This window comes from Dipodomys merriami, unplaced genomic scaffold (assembly GCF_024711535.1).
Source record: "Dipodomys merriami isolate MVZ:Mamm:240054 unplaced genomic scaffold, mDipMer1.0.p SCAF_15, whole genome shotgun sequence".
NCBI classification, from domain to species: Eukaryota; Metazoa; Chordata; class Mammalia; order Rodentia; family Heteromyidae; genus Dipodomys; species Dipodomys merriami.
Window position 1 is genome coordinate 24390432 of NW_027202826.1, and position 20498 is coordinate 24410929.

Consider the following 20498-nt stretch of genomic DNA (forward strand, 5'->3'; position numbering starts at 1 on the left):
AGTAGCACAGACTGTGAAATACTATTTTATCTTCCAATACCAACAATAATGACCCCTCTCCCTGTGTAGTCATTGTAAATGTTGTTCTCTGTAAGGTATCTTTTTCAGTTACTATGCCACCAAAATGGAAAAAAAACACAACTTCCAAAGTAAAAAGGATGATGGATGATATCCCATGAATGACTAGTTGTAAAATTATTAAAATATTAAATTAAAAATATTATGTACAAAATTTGTTTTAAGGTGTATTTATTTGTATAGCAGTGCACTCATCATTTATAAATAAGTATATTCACATATCCTAAGAACGAGCACATAGTCAAAAGTGTCCAGCAGTAACCTAGTATCTTCCAAATGTGTACCCTATATCCTTAGCTGCTGCTACATCAGAATGGATGAGTTCGTTTTCTTTCTGACCCTCCTCCTTAATATAATGATGTCTCTTTTCCCTCTGCACAGGAGTACCATGAATCCTAAAATAGTCATTAGAAAAACAAGAAACAACTTCTCAGGCTAGGCCTTAACAACAACCATATCAGGTCTTTAGCTTCACTTCAGGTTTTGTTTCCCTTTTGCTCTCCTTGCCTTTTCTTTTATCCTGTATACAAAGGGAAAAAGATGATCAACAATGGCCAAAGAAAGAAAAACTCCATCACTCTTTTTCCACCCCATGCCTAACTTAAAAAAATTTTTTTCTCTTACTACGTAGTCCCAGGGTGGTCCTAAGATCCTCTGATCCTCTGGTCCTAAGATCTGGTCCCAGATCCTCCTGCCTCAGCCTGTCACATAGCATTCACTTCCCTCAGCCCCCACTTTTCTTTAAAAAAGAAATTATTATAAAGTCCCTTTCTATGGATAACAAGGTATATGACTCTGGGTAAGAGGCTTTACCTTTCTGATTGTTTTTTCTTTTATAAAATGTGGAAATAAACAATGATCTCACAGAGTTACTGTGAAGATCAAATGAAAAAAATACAAATAGACTTTGAGACCCTATATAAATGTTATATATACATATGTTAAATGTATAATTGTGGTACATTGCATAATGTACCAATTTTTTTACCCTATTATTCCAGTCCTCTGCAGCCTCTTTCTGGGTCAAGTTATATTTTGACTTTAATTCTGGCACTGGCCTTATTTCTTGCTCTAATGGGAAGTCATCCAGTGTGACTCACGAGAACCCAGGAAAGTACTTGTGCCACTGGGTTTCTCCACCATAGCAATGAAAACTTGGCCAGGAGGGCAAAAATATGAAGAGAAAATCATCCTAGCTCAGTCCACTGTACATCAGCTATCTGGTCCACAGCCAATCTACAAACATATATTAAATAAGGTTTAATACCAATGAGATTTTAGGGTAGTTTTATTACTATGATATTAACCAATCAGTACAACGCTAATTTTCATGGAAAACAGTAAGGGACAAAAAATGGGGGGAAAGCTTCAAATAGAGTACAATTAAAAAATACAATCACACAAACCCTTTCTTCCTGGAGGAGCTACTTGGATCCTAAGCATGAACAACCAAGTAGAAACTTTCCCATTGGAGTTTTAGGTCCCTTTTAGCCTTAGTTCTTCAGCATGGTCAGCACTTCCCATCTACCTTGCTTCATACATGGAAGTAGACTTGTGTCTGTTATAGAAAGCCTTGCCTCAGTACTCAGAGGCAAGTTTATAGCTCTGAGCTCCTACATCAACAAATTGGAGAGATCTGAAACCAACAATTTAATGACACATCTAAACTTCCTTGAAAAAGAGCAGCAAGATAAACCCCAATCCAGTAGATGGAAAGAAATAATTAAAATTAAATCAGAATTAAATGAATTAGAATCCAAAAAAAACTATAGAAAGAATCAACAAAACAAAGAGTTGGTTCTTCGAAAAAATTAACAAAATTGACAGACCCTTAGCAAATCTTATCAGAAAAAGAAGAGAACACACCCAAATAAATAAATTCAGAGATGAGAATGGAAACATCACCACGGAAACAACCAAGATTCAGAATATTATAAGGGAATACTTCTCAAACCTTTATGCTAATAAGCTTGAGAATCTGGAAGAAATGGACGTTTTCCTAGCAATATCAACATGCTGAAACTAAACCAAGATGGGTTATCCCAACTTAACAGACCCATATCAACCATAGAAATAGAAATAGCAATAAGAGACCTCCCATCTAAGAAAAGTCCAGGACTGATGGATTTACAGCGGAATTCTACAAGGCCTTCAAAGCAGAGCTCACACCAATACTCCTCCAACTCTTCAATGAAATTGAAAGAGAAAGTTCACTACCAAACACATTCTATGAAGCCATCATAACCCTCATCCCAAAACCAGGCAGGGACTCATCAAAGAAAGAGAACTATAGACCCATTTCTTTGATGAACATTGATGCAAAACTTCTCAACAAAATTTTGGCCAATCGACTTCAACAATTCATCCAAAAAATCATACACCATGATCAAACAGGATTCATTTCAGGGATGCAAAGCTGGTTCAATATACGCAAATCAATTAATATTATTCATCACATTAACAGGAGCAAGGATAAGAACCACATGGTTATCTCAATAGATGCAGAAAAAGCATTTGACAAGATCCAACACCCCTTTATGATGAAGGTTTTGGAAAAATTAGGAATCCATGAAACATTCCTCAATACAATAAAGGCTGTATATGACAAACATACAGCCAGCATTATACTTAATGGTGAAAAACTAAAGCCATTTCCTCTAAACTCAGGAACAAGACAAGGATGTCCACTCTCTCCACTTCTCTTCAATCTAGTATTAGAATGCTTCGCTACAGCAATAAGACAAGATGCAAACATAAAGGGGATCCAAATAGGGAAAGAAGAAATAAAACTCTCCCTTTTTGCAGATGACATGATCTTGTATTTAAAGAATCCCATAGACTCCACTCCCAAATTACTCAAGCTGATCCAAAATTTTGGCAAAGTAGCAGGGTATAAAATTAACCCCCCAAAATCAATGGCTTTTCTGTATGCCAACAATGAGAAAAGTGTGGCTGAAATTAGGAAAGTAACTCCATTTGTAATAGCCCCTCAAAAAATAAAATACCTAGGAATTAACCAAAGAAGTGAAGGACCTCTATTATGAAAACTTTAAAATCTTGAAAAAGGAAATCAAAACAGAACTTAGAAAATGGCAAAACCTCCCATGCTCCTGGATTGGAAAGATAAACATCGTAAAAATGGCAATACTTCCCAAGGCTATCTACAAATTCAATGCAATACCTATCAAAATTCCAACCTCATTCTTCAAGGAAATAGAAGAGGCAATCCAAAAATTCATATGGAACAATAAAAGACCTCGAATAGCAAAAATGCTCCTCAATGGAAAGAACACTGCTGGTGGAATATCAATACCAAATTTCAAACTCTACTATAAAGCCATAATAATCAAAACAGCTTGGTACTGGCATAAGAACAGACCTCAGGACCAATGGAATAGAATTGAAAACCCAGAAATGGTTTTTTTTTGTTTGTTTGTTTTTTTGTTTTGGTTTTTCCCGGGACGTGGGGCTTGAACCCTGGCTGGCCCTGGACACTGTCCCCCAACTCTTCAGCTCAAGCCTAGGGCTCTACTACTTGAGCCACAGTACCACTTCCGGTTTTCTGAGTGGCTTATTGGAGATAAAAGTCTCACGGTCTTTCGTGCCCAGGCTGGCTTTGAACCGAGATCCTCAGATCTCACCTTCCGGAGTAGCTAGGATTACAGGCGCGAGCCACCAGTGCCCAGCTATTTTCATGTTTTGTGTGTGTGTGTGTCGGGTGTGAGGCTTAAACTCGGGCTGGGTGATGTCTCTCTCTCTCTCTGTGCTCTTCACCTTCCCAGCCCTCCCCCACTTGTTTTGCCAGTCTAGGGGCTGGCAAAAGAAGAAGAAAGAGAGATTGAGTAAAATTAGCCATCCATCCTTCAGCCATCCTCCTTGAGACATTCTCAATGAAGTGGCCTGGGAATGTGTCTGGGTGGTAGAGAGCTTCCCTAAAAACTCCGGCCTAAATGGCAGCAGCGGCATCCATCTTGTTCCAAAACCCAGAAATGAACCTACAGACCTATAGCCAAATAATCTTCGATAAGGGAGCTAAAATAACAGAATGGAAGAAAGACAGCCTCTTCAGTAAATGGTGCTGGCAAAATTGGTTAACTACTTATAGAAAACTAAAGCTAGATCCTTATCTATCACCCTGCACCAGAATCAACTCCAAATGGATCAAAGACCTAGGAGTCAAAGCAGACACTCTAAAAACATTACAGGATGGAATAGGAGAAACATTACAGGATGGAATAGGTCTCCTTGGCTCAGGCCGAAATTTTCTGAATAGAGACCCGGAAACACAACAAATCAAAGAAAGGTTGGACAAATGGGATTGCTTGAAGTTGCAGAGCTTCTGCATGGCAAAGGACATAGCTAGCAAGATCAATAGAAAGCCCACGGATTGGGAGGAGATCTTCACTAGCCATACAATGGACAAGGATCTCATATCTAAAATATACTTGGAACTCAAAAAATTAAATCCCCCAACAACAAATCCTCAAAGAAACAACTGCCCAATAAATAAGTGGGCTAAAGACTTGAAGAGAAACTTCTCTGAAGAGGAAAGAAGGATGGCCAATAGACACATGAAGAAATGCTCAACCTCCCTAGCCATAAAAGAAATGCAAATCAAAACAACATTGAGATACCACCTCACCCCAGTTAGAATGGCTATAATCAAGAACTCTAACAACAACAGATGCTGGAGGGGATGTGGACAGAAGGGAACCTTACTTCATTGTTGGTGGGAGTGTAAACTTGTTCAACCACTTTGGAAAGCAGGATGGAGGTTCCTGAAAAGACTATAGATAGAGCTCCTCTATGACCCAGCAATCCCACTTCTGGGATTTACCCAAATGATCACAAACAAGGCCATACTAAAGCTACCAGCATAACTATGTTTATTGCAGCATTATTCACGATAGCTAAGATATGGAACCAACCCAGATGCCCTTCAGTAAATGAATGGATCAATAAAATGTGATATATAGAGAGATATATGTGATGGAATTCTGTGTTTCCATCAGAAAGAATGACACTGTCCCATTTGTTAGGAAATGGAAAGACTTGGACAAAATAATATTAAGTGAAGTAAGCCAGACCCAAAGAAATATAGGTCTCATGTTTTCTCTCATTTTCAAATAATTAGTATACATCTAGAATAATTTTATCAGAAGAGCAGAAAAGCTCAAAAGCTATGTACATATGACCATATAAGATGATGCTAAGCAAAATGAACCCAAGATATGGACACGAGGGTTTTTTTGTTTTTAATGTACTATGTGATTTTTTTTGTTTCTTTTGTATGTTCTTCCTCCTGTGGTATATCCCCTGTTGTCACTGTATTGATTTTGGTACCCTGCATCTTATATATACATTTATCTAATTTGGGGAGAGGAAGGGGAATAACAAAACGCTGAAACAAGGACACAGGCTGACCCATTGCAACAATGATAATCACAAGACACTATGCTGGAAATGAACTTTACAACTTCGTGAGGCGGGGTGGGGTGGTGGTAGAAGAGGAGTGGGGAGGTGGGGAAGGGAAGGTATAGTAGGAGAAAAACAAAGGAGAGGGTAACAATGCTCGACAAGAAATGTACTCATTACCTTACTCATGTAACTGTAACACCTCTGTACAGCATCTTTACAATAAAATAAGGTTTATAAAAAAAAGAAACCTACTGAAATCGTTTCAAGGCAAAACGAGAGAGTATGTGGGTGAACATCAGGTACACTGTACGCATGTATGAAAATCTCACAATGACTTCCCTTGTATAATTGCATATGCTAATAAAATGTCAGAAAGGAATATTGCCTCTGAAACTATTGTAGAGTACTCCTTAATTATTATTGATCACTTACAATGTTTGTAATGCTGAGGACACAGTAATAAATTACAAGGACAAATAAAAATAAAATAGGCTGGTGTTTGTAGTGAAGAAAAAACTAGAAGGACAAATCAAACAATAAAATAGGTTATGGTGCATGTTTGGCTTAACATATTCTAGTTATGATGGGTTTATTAGGGCATAATGCCTAAGTACATTGTTAATTCCTTTATTATTTCCCCAATGATATATTTATCTTATCTTTCAATACCTGTACTAGAAGGTTACTGAAGAAAGATATTAGACTTATTAGTTTCTTAGCACAGGACCTTACATATATAGGAGTGTGGTAAATGTTTGTTGACTTAATGTGACAATAAATGAAATGCATGTATTAATAAAATTCCTGTTCAGTTTAATGTCTATGCATATACACAAGCATATAATACTTTTAATTTTTAATGAAATTAACATACTTATTACTATTTAGCATTCTTATTAATGGAAATGTGATATTTATCTAACTCACATCTCTTAAGAATTTTGCCATATTTTTATAATTTTTAAAATGCTTACTTAATATAATCTGCATAAAGATTGAACTACTTACCACACAAAGATTTAAGTGGAAGCACAAAAATAACAAAACAATATGAATGAGCTTCATGTCGGAGGTGTTCAGGTAAGGTGTCTCTGTTGAAGACTCTTGTCCATCCCAGATGGGCTTTTGAAATTTAATTTTTAACCTCTGAAAAAATATTTAAAAAAGAAAAAGCCTCCCAAAGTGCTTTGTACTTTTGAACTCTTAAATGGACTAAAACCCAGAGTTTTACTGGAACTGAAACCAAATGAGCTTTCCCAATAACAAGCAGACGGAGGTAACCAATAGGAACTGTGGACTCCAGGAAAGATCACTGCCCTAGTCTTTAGTCACATCTCAGCCTTGTTTTCTATACAAGACATAAATTACTCCGAAAGAGACACGAGTACAAGCACATCAATTTGAAAACATTCTAATACATGAAAAACAAAAAAATCTATTTTTTTGCCATACATTGTTTGTGCTTTGATTATATTATCTTAGTACAGAAAATATTTTAAAACAATTTTTTTAAAACAATTTTTAATCTCACCAGTATAAACTTCTTTAGGCCAGAGAAACATAAGGCACAGACCTTAGTTACCTGGGTCATTTTGACCTAGCATTGCAGGTTTCTAAAGACTACCTGATGCCACAAAGAAAAAACTTAACTCACTAAAAAGCCTTTTCCTTCCTATCACAATTTGTACCTAGAAGAGTAAGTGATCAATCACCAATCAATGTCCTATATTGTTCTTGCCAACCAATACAGTTGTAACAAATTAGCTGTAACTTTCTTCTTCTTTTTAAAACTTTATATTAAAAAAAACCCTAGTTGTCATATAAGGGAGCATCGATGATTCTCTCCTGTTAATCATCCTCATTTTGGCTGGAATAAACTGTGGTATTTTCATAATTGGTGTGGCTCAATTTACCTTTTAGGCCAACAATACTCTTTATTAACATTTGTGTTTTATAAACACAACTTTATAGTCTAATGTGGTGATTTTTCTTTTCTTTTCCTTCCTTTATTAGCATTTGTTTTATAAACACAACTTTAGTCTAACATGGTGATTTCTTTTTCTTTTCCCTCCCTCCCTCCCTTCTTCCCTCTCTCCCCCTTCCTTCCTTCCTTCCTTCCTTCCTTCCTTCCTTCCTTCCTTCTTCTCTCTCTTTCTTTTTTTCTGTCCTGAGGCTTGAACTCTGGGTCTGAATGCTGTCCCTGAGCTTTTGTGCCCAGGTTAGTGCTCTCACTTGAGAGCACAGCTTCACTTCCAGCTTTTTATGGTTAATTGGAGATAAGAATCTCAGACCTTTCAGACCAGGCTGACAGAATGGAGATTCTCAGATCTCAGCCTCTGGAGTAGCTAGGATTACAGGCTGTGAGCCACAACAACCAGCTAAATGTGGTGGTGATTTCTGATGAACTAGAACAAGGAAGAGAATCGTGATAAAGAATTCTGACTTATGGGCTGGGAAGGTGTCTCAGTGGTAGAGCGCTTGCCTTGCGTGCATGAGGCCCTGAGTTTGATTCCTCAGCACCACATAAGCAGAAAAAAAAGTCACAAGTGGCGCTGTTGCTCAAGTGGTAGAGCACTAGCCTTGAGCTGAAGAGCTGAGGGACAGCACCCAGACCCAGAGTTAAGGCCGATTGGACCCTCCCCCCCACAAAAAAAAGAATTCTGACTTATAAATGAAGCAATGGCTTTGGGAAAACTGGAAAGGCACTTAATTATGAGTCACAATAAACAGAAAACTTGGTGACTTGGAAGCCCAGAATAAAGAAATTGGCTTTAACTTTTTAACATGACCTTTAATAAAAAGGTATAGAAGTAAATTATTTAGATTTTTTTTTGGGGGGGGGTGGTTATGGCGCCTGAACTCTGGGCCTGGGTACTGTCCCTGAGCTCTTTAGCTCAAGGCTAGTGCTCTACCACTTGAGCCACAACACCACTTGTTTTTTTTTCTGCTTATGTGGTACTGAGGAATTGAACCCAGGGCCTCATGCATGCAAGGCAAGCACTCTACTACTGAGCCAACTTTATCTTTTTAACCATAAACCCTCACTTACCGCTGGTGAAAACCTCACGTACTAGCATGTACAATTATAGATCATAAATTTAAGGACATGATGTAATATGGAAACTGAAAGGTTTCATTTTCAAAGTTTGATAAACTGGTAAGACTGAAGACACATCACAAGATAGTAAAGCAGTAGAAACCCCAAGTTCTTATCCAAGTTGATGAATCATCAGACTTGAATAACAGCAGTATTTGTAATATTTGAAAATCAGGGCAAAATTCAAGAAATATTTTCTGCTATAAAATGCTGTCCCAAGCCAGGCACAGGTGGTTCACGCCTGTAATCCTAGCTACTCAGGAGGCTGAGATCTGAGGATCGCGGTTCAAAGCCAGCCTGGGCAGGAAAGTCCGTGAGACTCTTAGCTCCAGTAAACCACTCAGAAAACCAGAAGTGGCACTGTGGCTCAAGTGGTAGAGCACTATGAGCTGAAGAGCTGAGGGATAGTGCCCCAGCCCAGAGTTCAAGCCCCACGACTGATAAAAAATAAATAAAATAAAATACTGTCCCCAAAAGCAAAGGTGAAGATATATTTAGTGTTATCTTCATTTTGAAAATAAAAGGCTTATCTTGGAAGAAGTATGTCGATATCTGAATGGATGTTGCCCATTAATGATCAACTCCCTGTTAGGTTTCACCTTTTGTTGAAAAAAGAAAAGGAAAAGGAAAAGGAAAGAAAGTAAAAGAAAGTAAAATAAAAGCAAGGTATTTACAGCACATGCTTTATTTCCACAGAAATGCTGATGTCAGGACCTGGTACTGAAATGAAAAAAGTTCTGGATGAATGAATGGGGTGTATAAAGCACATTTGTAGTCCCAGCATTTAGTAGGCTAAGGTGGGAAGATCATGGGCTCGAAATCAGTTTGGGTCACATATCTAGACCCTGTTTCAGAAAAAAAACAACTAACAACAAAACCCAAAACAACATAAAACTTCTGGATGATGCCAACTTCCATGTGGTTTTGACCAAATAACTCACATAAACAACTTAAGGGGAGAATTATTTATTCTGGTTCCAGGTTTCAGAGGTGTTGGTCTATCATGGTGGGGAGAATGTGGCACAGAGCACAACAGCTCACATCACAGTGGCCTGGAAGCAAAGAAAGGTGAGATGAGGTATAACCTTCAAAATCAAGCTCCCAGGGACCCCTTCCTGTGGCTAGGTCCCATATCCCAAGGTTTCTACCACCTCTCAAAATACTGCTACCAGTGGGGAAGCCAGCATGTAACACATGAACCTGTGGGGTCATTTCATATTCAACATATACTTGTCAAATCTCATGGTTTAGGAGATTATTTGTTCTAAAAGAAGGCAGTTGATGACATGTAGTCAGACATACCATAAAGAAAACTGTGCAGGGCTGGGCAAGGTGGTTCAGGCCTGTAATCACAGCTCATTGGGATGATCATGGTCCAACACTAGCCTAAGACCCTATCTAAAAAGGACTGGTTATGTGGCTAAAGTGGTTGAGTACCTGACTAGTTAAGTGCAAGGCTCTGAATTCAAGCTCTCAGTACCATCAAAAAACAAGGCCCCTGTAGCACATGACTGAGACTTCCTGCAGGTGAGCAGTGTCAGGTTTCCAGGCTTGGCAGCAAGCTCCTTTAGAAAAGAATCCTCCTGTTCTAGTCAAGCTTTCAAAGAATGGCATTTTGATTCCAACTTCCTGAAAAACCCTGAGACAGAACCACCCAGCTAAATATTTCAGAATCCTTGCCTTACAGAAACTATATAAGACAATGTTTGTTCTTTTGGTCACCAAGTGTCAGGGTAATTTATTACCTGGTAAGAGAAATACAGGCTTTAGTTCTTCAAAGCATGTTTGAGTTGTAAGATGAATTATAGGAGTAATTCCCAGAAAACAGTAGGTCCAGACTTTGTAAAATGCTTTAAAGGATGGTTGTAGAAACAAGCCTACTTGACAGATATTGTTTTATCACATGAACTAGTCAAACAAGTACTTTCAAGGACCTAGAGAAAATATTTGCACTCAGCAATATTTCTCAGTTTAAGTGGAAATTGAATATTTGGAAAAAGTCATGTTGCAAAAAATATTTGTTTCAAAATGTTTCCACTTCTGCTTGGAGTTGAGAATGAGGAAGTCTTAAGTCTTTCTGAAAACTATTTGGGAGAATTAGAGAACAAATTAAATCGTATTTTTGTTCACCTTGACACATGTGTATGAATTAATGAGGGCCCCTTCCCTGACTCTTCTCAGCCTGAACACCTGTGAGAGAAGGTGAACTTTGTGCACTAATGACTGTAAGCAGAAAGTAAACATATTGGTTGCCCTTTTACAAGTTCTGTATTTCTGTGAAAGAAAAGCATTCTGTCCTTCACAGAAGAGAAACAGCCAGGCACCAGTGTCTCACACCTATAATCCTAGTTGCTTAAGAGGCTGAGGTCTGAGGATCATGATTCAATACCAGCCAGGGCAGCAATGTCTGTGAGACTCCATCTCCATCCAATGAACCAGCAAAAAGCTGGGCTGGAGGCATGGCTCAAATGGTCAAGCACCAGCCATGAGTGAAAAACCCAAGTTCACTAGAGGCCCTGAGGTCAAGTCCCAGCATAGACAAAAAATAAATAATTTGCCAAATTCCATGTGTATACGGAGCTGTTCGGCGCTCCTTTAGGAAGCTTAGATATTAGATGATTTAAAGGAATTCCTAGTATTTCCATAAAAAAATTTACAAAGGTCTTTCAAACCCCATGTAAAGTGGGTATCAATGTCAAAGAAGTGGAAGTAGACTATATCAAATATAAAGGCAAAGGCCTAGGGCTGGGAAGGTGGCTCAGTGGTAGAGTGCTTGTCTTGCATGCCTGAGGCCCTGGGTTCGATTCCTCAACATCATATAAGCAAAAAGAAAAAAAATGGCGCTGTGGCTCAAGCTAGAGCACTAGCCTTGAGCTGAAGAGCTGAGGGACAGCGCCCAGGCCCAGAGTTCAGCCCCCACGACCGAAGGTGAATGGGAAGAGTTGTCATAGATCAAAGGTTCAAGGCCAGGCCGGGAAGCTTCTAGAACAGGCTGGCCCACAGAACTACCAAGGCTCAAAACATTATTTGAGGGGCTGGGAAGGTGGCTCGGTGGTACAGCACTTGCTTTACGTGCATGAGGTCCTGGGTTCGATTGCTCAGCACCACCTAAACAGAAAAGGTCGGAAGTGGCGCTGTGGCTCAAGAGGTAAGAACGCTAGCGTTGCGCTGAAGAGCTGACGGACAGCGCCCAGGCCCAGAGTTCAAGCCCCATGACTGACCAAAAAAAAAAAAAAAGTTATTTGATGAGCGAATAAACTGGTACAAAACATTCAATGACAGTTTGGTTTTCTACCAGATTAACAGTTTCCTTAAACGCGTGCACATACACGGCTTTTGTTGCTTTAACTAATAACAGCATGAGGCTGCGATAGGAGGATGGTGGTTCGAAGTCTGTGAGATACCTATCTCCAATTAACCACCAAGGAGTCGGGAGTGGAGCCGTGGCTCGAGTGACAGAGCGCTCGGCCTGAACAAAAGTATTCAGGGACAGCCCTGAATTCAAACTCCAAGGCTGGCACAAAAACAAAATAAAACCAGCGAAACCACGGCCACAGGGCAGCACGCAAAAGGACATCATTAAAAAAAGACAATCAGGAAGAGACAGGGCGGTGACCGGGCCGCAGAAGAGTCCCCCCCGGACGGGCCGGACCCACCTGTGGGCAGAGCGCAGCTCCGACCGCCCCGGCTGCGCCCTCGCCGTGGCAGCGGGCAACGAGCAGAGCGAAGAGGCAAGGCTGGGGGGACCGCGTGGCCGGCTGAGCAGCAAGGGGGTCCCCCGACCGCAGGCCCCCGAACCCAGCTTGATACCAACACCGGCCCCCGCTCCGCCTCCCGCAACAGCCATCTCCACCCGGCGCCAACGCCGCGGCACTTCCGGGAGCGACTCGGCGCGAAGGGACGCGGACCTTTGACGTCACTTCCGCCGCCCTCATGCGGGAAGTGGTCTTCGCTCTCGTAGCGACGGGAGTTAGCTGTCGCTGCCTTTCCCGGTGTTATACGGACTCTGTTTGGCATTTAGGACCGCCCGGTCTTCCGGGGGGGGCAGGCTTTGTTTAATTTCATTTCGTTTTGGAACTAGTTCTTTGAGTTTCTGGTCGTGTTCTTTTTCTTTTAACTACCGGTACGGTGGCCGAGGAGGTCCCGGCGGGCCGGAAGTGCCCGGCGGGTGGGTGTGCGCTCTGAGCCCGAGTCCGGGCCGCACGTGGCGCCGGTGAGTGTTGGCGGGAGCCGCGGCGTGGAGGGTGCTGGGGTGGGAAGAGGGAAGGGGATGGAGCGTTTGAGTACGTATGGCGCGGAGCCGGTCGGCGCCCGCCCTGGGCCCGGGGCAGGTCGCCCGCTTCTCGTAGGCTTTGGCATGGAGGTGGCGCCGTGACAGCGTTGCGATTGGTGTTGGGAGCGAAGCTCCGGTGTGCCCTGAGAGAACACAGTCACCGGCAGGAGCGGACTGTTCCGTTTTGCGTTGCAGGAGCGATGTCTTTCCGAGGAGGCGGTCGTGGAGGCTTTAATCGGGGCGGCGGAGGTGGCGGCTTCCACCGGGGCGGCGGTAGCAACAACCACTTCCGAGGTGGAGGCGGCGGCGGCAGTTTCAGAGGCGGCGGCGGCGGCGGCCGAGGAGGATTCGGCCGGGGTGGCGGCCGCGGAGGCTTTAACAAAGGCCAAGATCAAGGGCCCCCGGATCACGTAGTCCGTACGTCGGCTTCCAGGCTTAGCCTAGGGGTCTGTGCTATTGGCGAGTTTGCTGTTACTAGCCAGTGGGTGTTGGGGGCTGAAGGTTGGCTCTCCCATGGTGGTGGCAGTTTGGTCGGGGAAACAAGTCTGTGTGGACTGTGCTGTAAACTGACTTGCAGTTCTTACTCCAGAGTACGTGGAGGTAGTGAAGAAATCTGAAGGATACCGAAAAATGCAATGATGTAGGTGGAACTTGAGCTTAGGAAAGGATGAAATTAGGCAATATCGCATGCTGCATTGGAGGTTGTTAGAAGGGGCTGCTCTTTTTAACAGATGAGTGATAAGTGATCACATAATGGTACAGTTTAAGTGCAAACTAGTTTTTCAGACTCCATAGTCTGTGCTTCAGTTACTAAGAAGTAAGTTGTGAGAAATAAAAATTGTTCAGGAAGTAACCTACAGGAGAGAAAAGAAAACTAAGAAACAGACCTCATTAAAGGAAGTCGTAGAAAGAAAGACATCTTGGGTAGTAGCAACCTTTTTTTTGTTTGTTTGTTGTGGGGCTTGAACTCTGGGCCTGGGCACTGTCCCTCAGCTCTTCAGCTCAAGACTAGTGCTCTACCACTTGAGCCACAGCGCCGCTTCTGGTTTTCTGGTGGTTTATTGGAGGTAGTCTCACCGACTTTGCTGCTCGGGCTGGCTTTGAACCGTGATCCTCAGATCTCAGCCTCCTGAGTAGCTAGTATTACAGGTGTGAGCCACCGGCGCCCAGCTAGTAGCAACTTTTTCTAAAGGGGAAAGAAGAAGACTGGGCATGTGACTCAAGTGGTAGTGTTCCTGCCCACTAAGTGCCAGGTCCCGAGTTCAAATCCCAGTACTACCGTAAATAAATACAAAAAAGGAAGGGGAGGGAAGGGACAGTATTTAAGAGTGTGTGGGTCTGTATGATCGTGGTTTGAAGGAAGCAATAGCTCAAATCAAAGGTCTCACCCTACAAACTGTTGAAACAATCTGTATAGGAGACATTGAAAGCATGATTTAATATGTTACAGCCCCCCCCCCAAAAAAAAAGGATTAGGTGAAAGATTTCAAAGGAAAGAAAATAAGGAGAACTTAGTTAATAGTGGGGATAAAAGCTTGGCTGTAGGGATTAGGGAGTTACTTTTGTGATGTTTTAGTTGAAACGAAGGTACTTATTTTGGAGTTGTAGACTTTTCTAACTAAGAATCATTGACAAAGCGTGGGAAAAATAGACAAGAGCAAAGAATGAGTCCCGTTTAGGAGCTGAAGAAAGGAGAATGAAGTATGGTGTTCAATGAAATCATAGTAGCTATAATAAGTAACTGTCATAGGTTGAATGGTCTTAGTCTGCCACACACTGTTCAAAGGACTTGACATTCATTTACTTGGTCAGGTGTACATGTGACTGACAATGTTATTAGTCCCATATTTAAAAGAATGCTATAGCTAATGTGTTGTTAGTAATTGCTCATCTACTTTAGAGGAGAACAGATAGGATAAAATTCCAAGTGGAAGATGGAATCTTAAGGAGAGGTCAATATTACTTGAAAAAATGTTTTATATTTTTAATATTTTCTTCCCATTTCAGTATTAGGAGAATTCCTGCATCCCTGTGAAGATGACATAGTTTGTAAATGTACCACAGAAGAAAATAAGGTTCCTTATTTCAATGCCCCTGTTTATTTAGAAAACAAAGAACAAATTGGAAAGGTGGATGAAATATTTGGACAACTTAGAGATTTTGTATCCTTACTAATTGCGTGATCTAGTACATTGAGAATCTACTATTTTCTTAAGATTAAATACAAATTAAATTTATTGCCTAAAATAACAATGCTACAGAATTAGATAATGAAAAGAATCAGGAGAGAATGTATTCATCCATGTATGGAAATGACAAACCCTAGAGAGATTATTTTTCAAAAGTTCTATAAACTTTCCCACTTGGGAGAGTAGGACACAGGGATATTTTTTGGGGTGCTTTGGATGTGACGGTGCCATTATAATAGTATGGTAGAATTGGAAGTTTTTTTTGTATTTTAAAGAAAGTTTTCTTTCCTCTTGGAAACTCATTTCTTTCCTATGTGTCTATACATTCTAATTTTGTTTTTTAAATTATACATGAATTCAGAAGACTTAATATCTTTCATCTTAAATTTATTCCTTAATAAAACTAACAGTATTTTTCAGTTAAATTGTCAGAAAACATGAAGGCAGGTTCCTTTAAAAAACTACAGAAGGTGAGTTAAGCTTATAAAATTTGGATCCTTGTTTTGATTTTTTTATTACTGGTACTGGAGTTTGAATTCAGGTCCTTGTGGTTGCTCTGCTGGCACTTTACCACTGGAGTTGTGGCTTTTTACCACTGGTTTTTTGCTGTTGTTTGAAAGTGGAGACTAGCAAACTTCACTGCTTTGTCTGGTTTTATAACATCATCCTCCAGCTTGCAGCCTCCTGAGTCACTAGGATTACAGGTGCAAGCCACGGGATGCCTTACGAGAGATAGTGCTACTCGGGTCACTTTATACTTCCCTGGTGTATCACTACTGAAGCTCTTACACTGATGTGTTCTGTACTTTAAAACATTGACATTAATCTTTAAGAGCAATTGATATAGCTTTCCTTACTCATATTAGCAACATTTGACTATGCTTTTTAATTTATTTAAAATTCCTGTCAAAGCCTATAGAAGCAAAACCTTCTAAGCAAAATGTTGAATTATAAATCATATTTGGGAACGTTAGCTCAGTGGTAAAACACTTGCTTAGTGTGTATAAGGCACCAATTTGCTCTGTTTTCCTCTCTGCACCACAAAACCCCATATTTGGAGGAGGTAGATATTAAAGGATTACACAAGTACTGCAGTGACATGATGTGTGCTGTGGAGAATACAAGCTACTGTGAGAACCTTCACAGTGGGACCATGTTAGTTTATAGTAGGCTTCCTTAAGGAAGTGATCTTAAAGCTGAGACCTGAAAGTCAACTAGGAAAGTCTCATTCTTTTTTTTTTTTTTTTGTCGGTCATGGGGCTCGAACTCCAGGCCCAGGTGCTGTCCCTGAGCTCTTCAGCTCAAGGCAAAACACTCTACCACTTGAGCCACAGTGCCACTTCTGGCTTTTTCTGTCTATGTAGTGCTGAGGAATCGAACCCAGGACCTCATGCATGTGAGGCAAGCACTCTACCACTGAGCCACTTTCCCAGCCCCAACTAGGAAAGTCTTTTAGCCTATTACAGTTAGTGGTGAGGAAGGAAGAGCTTTTATAGTGAATGTCCTTTTACATTGATTCTATTACTAGAAATGTGACCTAGTTGCTCTGAAATAGGGCTCAAGATTCAGTTTTAAAAAGCAAAAGCTCCTGAATAATTTTGATGCAGTTGGACAAGCACTTGGGAACCCACTCAGCTCTTCACAGGAAAGGTGTGTTCTGATTACAGAAAACTAGGCAAAATCTCTGAGACAGTGAACAACTTAAAAAGGCAGCAGTATGCTGGGTACTGGTGGCTCATGTCTTTAATCCTAGTTACTCAGGAGGCTGAGATCTGATGATTGCTGTTCAAAGTTAGCCCAGGCAGGAAAGTTTGAGAGACTCTTATCTCCAATTAACCATCAGAAAACTGGGAAGTGGGACTGTGGCTCCAAGTGGTAGAGTGCTAGCAAAAGAGTTTAAGGACTGTACCCAGGCCCTGAGTTCAAGCCCCAACAACAAAAAGTAAAATCTGTAATAGAAGGGAGTATCTGTAGAGGGAGCACTCAACTGTGGCACAGTGCTAGAAGGGACTCACTGGATTTACCAACAACATAGAGGTTAAAGACTTTAAGCACTAGTGGCCAATGGAGTGGTGGCCCATTTCTGACTATAGAGTCAGAAATGAAATGGAAGGCATTTCTGTTGTGAAAACTTTAACAAGATGTGCCTGGGGCTGAAGAGTCTACGGATAAACAGTGTTGAGAATAGATCACCTGGTAACCAGATAAAGTGCTCCTTAGAGCTACCTGAGTTGATTTGCATCCCAGACTTTTCTCACACTACTATTTACTTGAGGATATGTTATTTAGTGTTTTTTTTTCTTTTAAGTCATGTCTAACGAATTGGGCATGTATTCCATTTCCAATTCATTGCTGTGTTTAAGTTCAGCCCTGCCTGATCCAGCCTGGATTATTAGTGTGAAGACCAGTGCTGATAATAACATCGTTTTGCTAACCTTACACAAAACATACGGTGATGGGTATTTTGCTCTATACATTTTATAGGTAAGAAAACCAGGTAGTATAAAATAAGTCCTTGCCCATAGCTACACACACTAAGTGGTATGGGTGGCTTTAAACACAGGCAGTTTTGATTGTATTCTGCTATTCCCAAGTAAGTCATCGCCTAATTGCTTCTGTTAAACTTTCAGTTTTACATAGACCCATACAAGCTCTTGCCACTGCAGAGGTTTTTACCTCGGCCTCCAGGTGAAAAAGGACCTCCGAGAGGTGGTGGCAGGGGAGGTAGAGGAGGAGGAAGAGGTGGAGGAGGCCGAGGCGGAGGAGGCAGAGGCGGTGGCAGAGGTGGTAAGTTTTGGGGGGAAATTTTCTAATCAGATTTCATAGACACATTTAATTCATATCATATAATTCTACTTGTAGGCAAACTTCTCAATATTTATTTCAGTAAACCTTTCAAATATTGGCAGATTGTATATAATGCTTTTTTAACACCTTTAAAAATCTTAAGTGTACTTTAAGGTATTTTAATTTGAGGGGATGTCTAAGGGATTCTAATAAATTAATCCTTTATTGCTTAATGAGAGAGATGCAGTCTGGAGATGAATTATCAGGCAATTTCATTGTTGTGTAACTATCATAAAGGGAAATTGTACAAATCTACATGGTGTGGGTTATTCACTCAGCATGGGCTCTTGATGCAGTTGAGAGACAGTAAATATGAGATCTTTGTTATACCATGTGGCATACTGTTTTACAGCGAACTTTTTAGAAAGCAAAAGGAATACACTATAATACCAATACAACAGAGGAAACACAAGCCAGTAGCTCTGGGTATTGTCCCAGAGCTTTGGTGCTCAAGGCTAACACTCTACTACTTGAGCCACAACTCCCATTTCCCGGAGGATGATTAATTTGAGTCTCACAGACTTTTCTGCCCAGGCTGGCTTTGAACCTCAGTCCTCAGGTTTCAGCTTCCTGAACAGCTAGCGTTACAGGTATGAGCCACTGGTGCATTTTGTCTTTTTTTTTTTTTTTTAGCATTTTGTACACAAATGTTTATTTCTCAATTAAACATTCCCTTTAAACACAAGGAATGAATTCTAAATCTTCATAAAGATGAACTAAAAATGAAATCCCTCCAGTATAGCGTGTGTAATCACTGAGTTCTTGGTCACTACTGTTTACTGTTTTAACATCAAAAACTAAGACAGGTTATTTAAAAATAATGCTACTGGATTTCTAGTTCTTCCTCTATGACCAGCTCTATACTGATCTGCAATGTTTAAAAGTTTACATCACCAAATTGAAGCAAGTTTAAGGTGTAAAACAGCTGTGTATTAGACACAAAATAAACAAAGTTACAAGATATAGTCAAGTTCATAACAAATATAGGTGTTCTTAGCATCATTGTAGATTCTTGGGTAATGTGCTGTGAGAGCGTCCTTTGAACCAATGTAGCTGGAGTTGTAAATTTTCCAATATACATCTCTGACTTTCCAAGCTGGATGAAACAGACCCTGTAGACAATACTGTAACATTCGTAACTCTCAGACCCTCCAGGGCTCCCATAACTGTCTGGATTACATGGGGAGATGTCTCAAACACATTGGGCCATATGTAGTCCAACAAGTTATTCAGAGAATCTTCACAACCAAACCCATAAACCCCAAGTGACATGTGTTGTACCACTGCACTTGCTGTTTGCATTTTATCTTTTTTTTTTTTTTTTTTTTTTGGATCCGGTCGTGGGCCGGACCTCTGGGCCTGGGCGCTGTCCCTCAGCTCTTCAGCTCAAGGCTAGTGCTCTACCACTTGAGCCACAGTGCCACTTCCAGCTTTTTATTTTTTCTGCTTATGTGGTGCTGAGGAATCGAACTCAGGGCCTCATGCATGCAAGGCAAGCACTCTACCACTGAGCCACCTTCCCAGCCCTGTATTTTATCTTTTAAAAAATGTTTAAAACTAGACAAGAGAGTGTACATTCTTTATGACTATAACAATCTGTTGAATTTACTGGAATATGGAAGACCATGGATACTTAGTATTTTATTTTCTGTTCTAGGTGGTTTTAGAGGTGGGAGAGGAGGTGGAGGCTTCAGAGGAGGAAGAGGGGGTGGTGGCTTCCGAGGTGAGTATGAGACTATGTGAAGTACTGGATTTATTTACTGAAAGAAACTGTCAGTTTCTCTATAGGTCTTTATTTTCTTCTCTTAGCACTGATACAGCACATGGATGTTTTTGCTTAACTAATGTCTTTGTTAATCACTCTTCTTTGCATTTCCCTTTTAATTTTTCACCACCTTCAACTTACGTTGCTATTAGTTTAAACAATATGTAATAGTATTACAGTTAAACTTAGGGTTTTTTTATTGGATATTAAAGAAACTACTATTGATTTTAAGTGTGATACTGACTGTGATAGTTCTGTTTATTAAATATTCCTTAACACTTTGATTTTTCTTTTGACTAGGGAGAGGACATTAGATGTAATCAGACTTGGCCAGTTGAGTTCTGTGATGACGGAGTGATCTGCTTCTACTGTGGATAAGGAACTTGTGTCTTGAGCCATTTGGAGATAGCAGTCTTTGACAGTGGGACTCAGTGCAACATCATATAAAGTCAGATGTATTGGAACCATCGATTAAAAGAGCAGGAACAAGTCTTAACAGTGTGGTACAATGCCTAGCACCCCGTGGGTGCTCAATAAATGGACAGGAATTTTCATTTGAACCATATTTTGAATTTTTTAAATAAACATTTTATTCCTTTTAAATTCTTTAGAGTGTGTTTATTTAAACAAACTAACTTTTGGACATTTGAAGGAATTTAAGCTTAAACCCAGGAGATTATAGAAAGGGAATGTTTATGTACTTAGAATATTCCATGTAACAGGCTAGTAGAGCAATACTTTTGAGATTATAAGTTAGCACCTCTATCAAATATTTGCCTTTTTAATTGAGAGAAGACTAGTTCACTTATGTGCATTAGTATATAGAATAAA

General features: G+C 40.4%; 2 protein-coding genes and 1 long non-coding RNA gene across 4 annotated transcripts in view; 1 reads left to right on the forward strand and 2 right to left on the reverse strand.

Moving 5' to 3' along the window:
- Positions 1 to 6642, reverse strand: part of Cfi (complement factor I) — a 33844-nt gene extending 27202 nt beyond the window's left edge. For both annotated transcript variants that reach the window (XM_070022452.1, XM_070022451.1), the window contains exon 1: positions 6505 to 6642. In XM_070022452.1, the coding sequence (XP_069878553.1) occupies positions 6505 to 6561 (57 nt within the window). In that variant the 5' untranslated portion in view covers positions 6562 to 6642. The remainder of the gene's footprint in view (positions 1 to 6504) is intronic.
- A 2901-nt stretch (positions 6643 to 9543) lies between these two features.
- Positions 9544 to 12455, reverse strand: LOC138826990 (uncharacterized). The gene is made up of 2 exons (XR_011371921.1): positions 12250 to 12455; positions 9544 to 9645 (listed from the first exon to the last, which is right to left on the reverse strand). It is a non-coding gene; the product is annotated as an uncharacterized lncRNA (long non-coding RNA).
- Positions 12456 to 12531: 76 nt separating this feature from the next.
- Positions 12532 to 20270, forward strand: Gar1 (GAR1 ribonucleoprotein). Its single transcript, XM_070022454.1, has 7 exons — positions 12532 to 12806; positions 13062 to 13283; positions 14874 to 15028; positions 15466 to 15525; positions 17686 to 17842; positions 19560 to 19625; positions 19968 to 20270. Exons 2-7 carry the CDS (start codon positions 13067 to 13069, stop codon positions 19979 to 19981), a joined length of 669 nt encoding a protein of 222 aa, XP_069878555.1. The 5' UTR covers positions 12532 to 12806; positions 13062 to 13066; the 3' UTR covers positions 19982 to 20270.
- Positions 20271 to 20498: the final 228 nt, after the last annotated feature.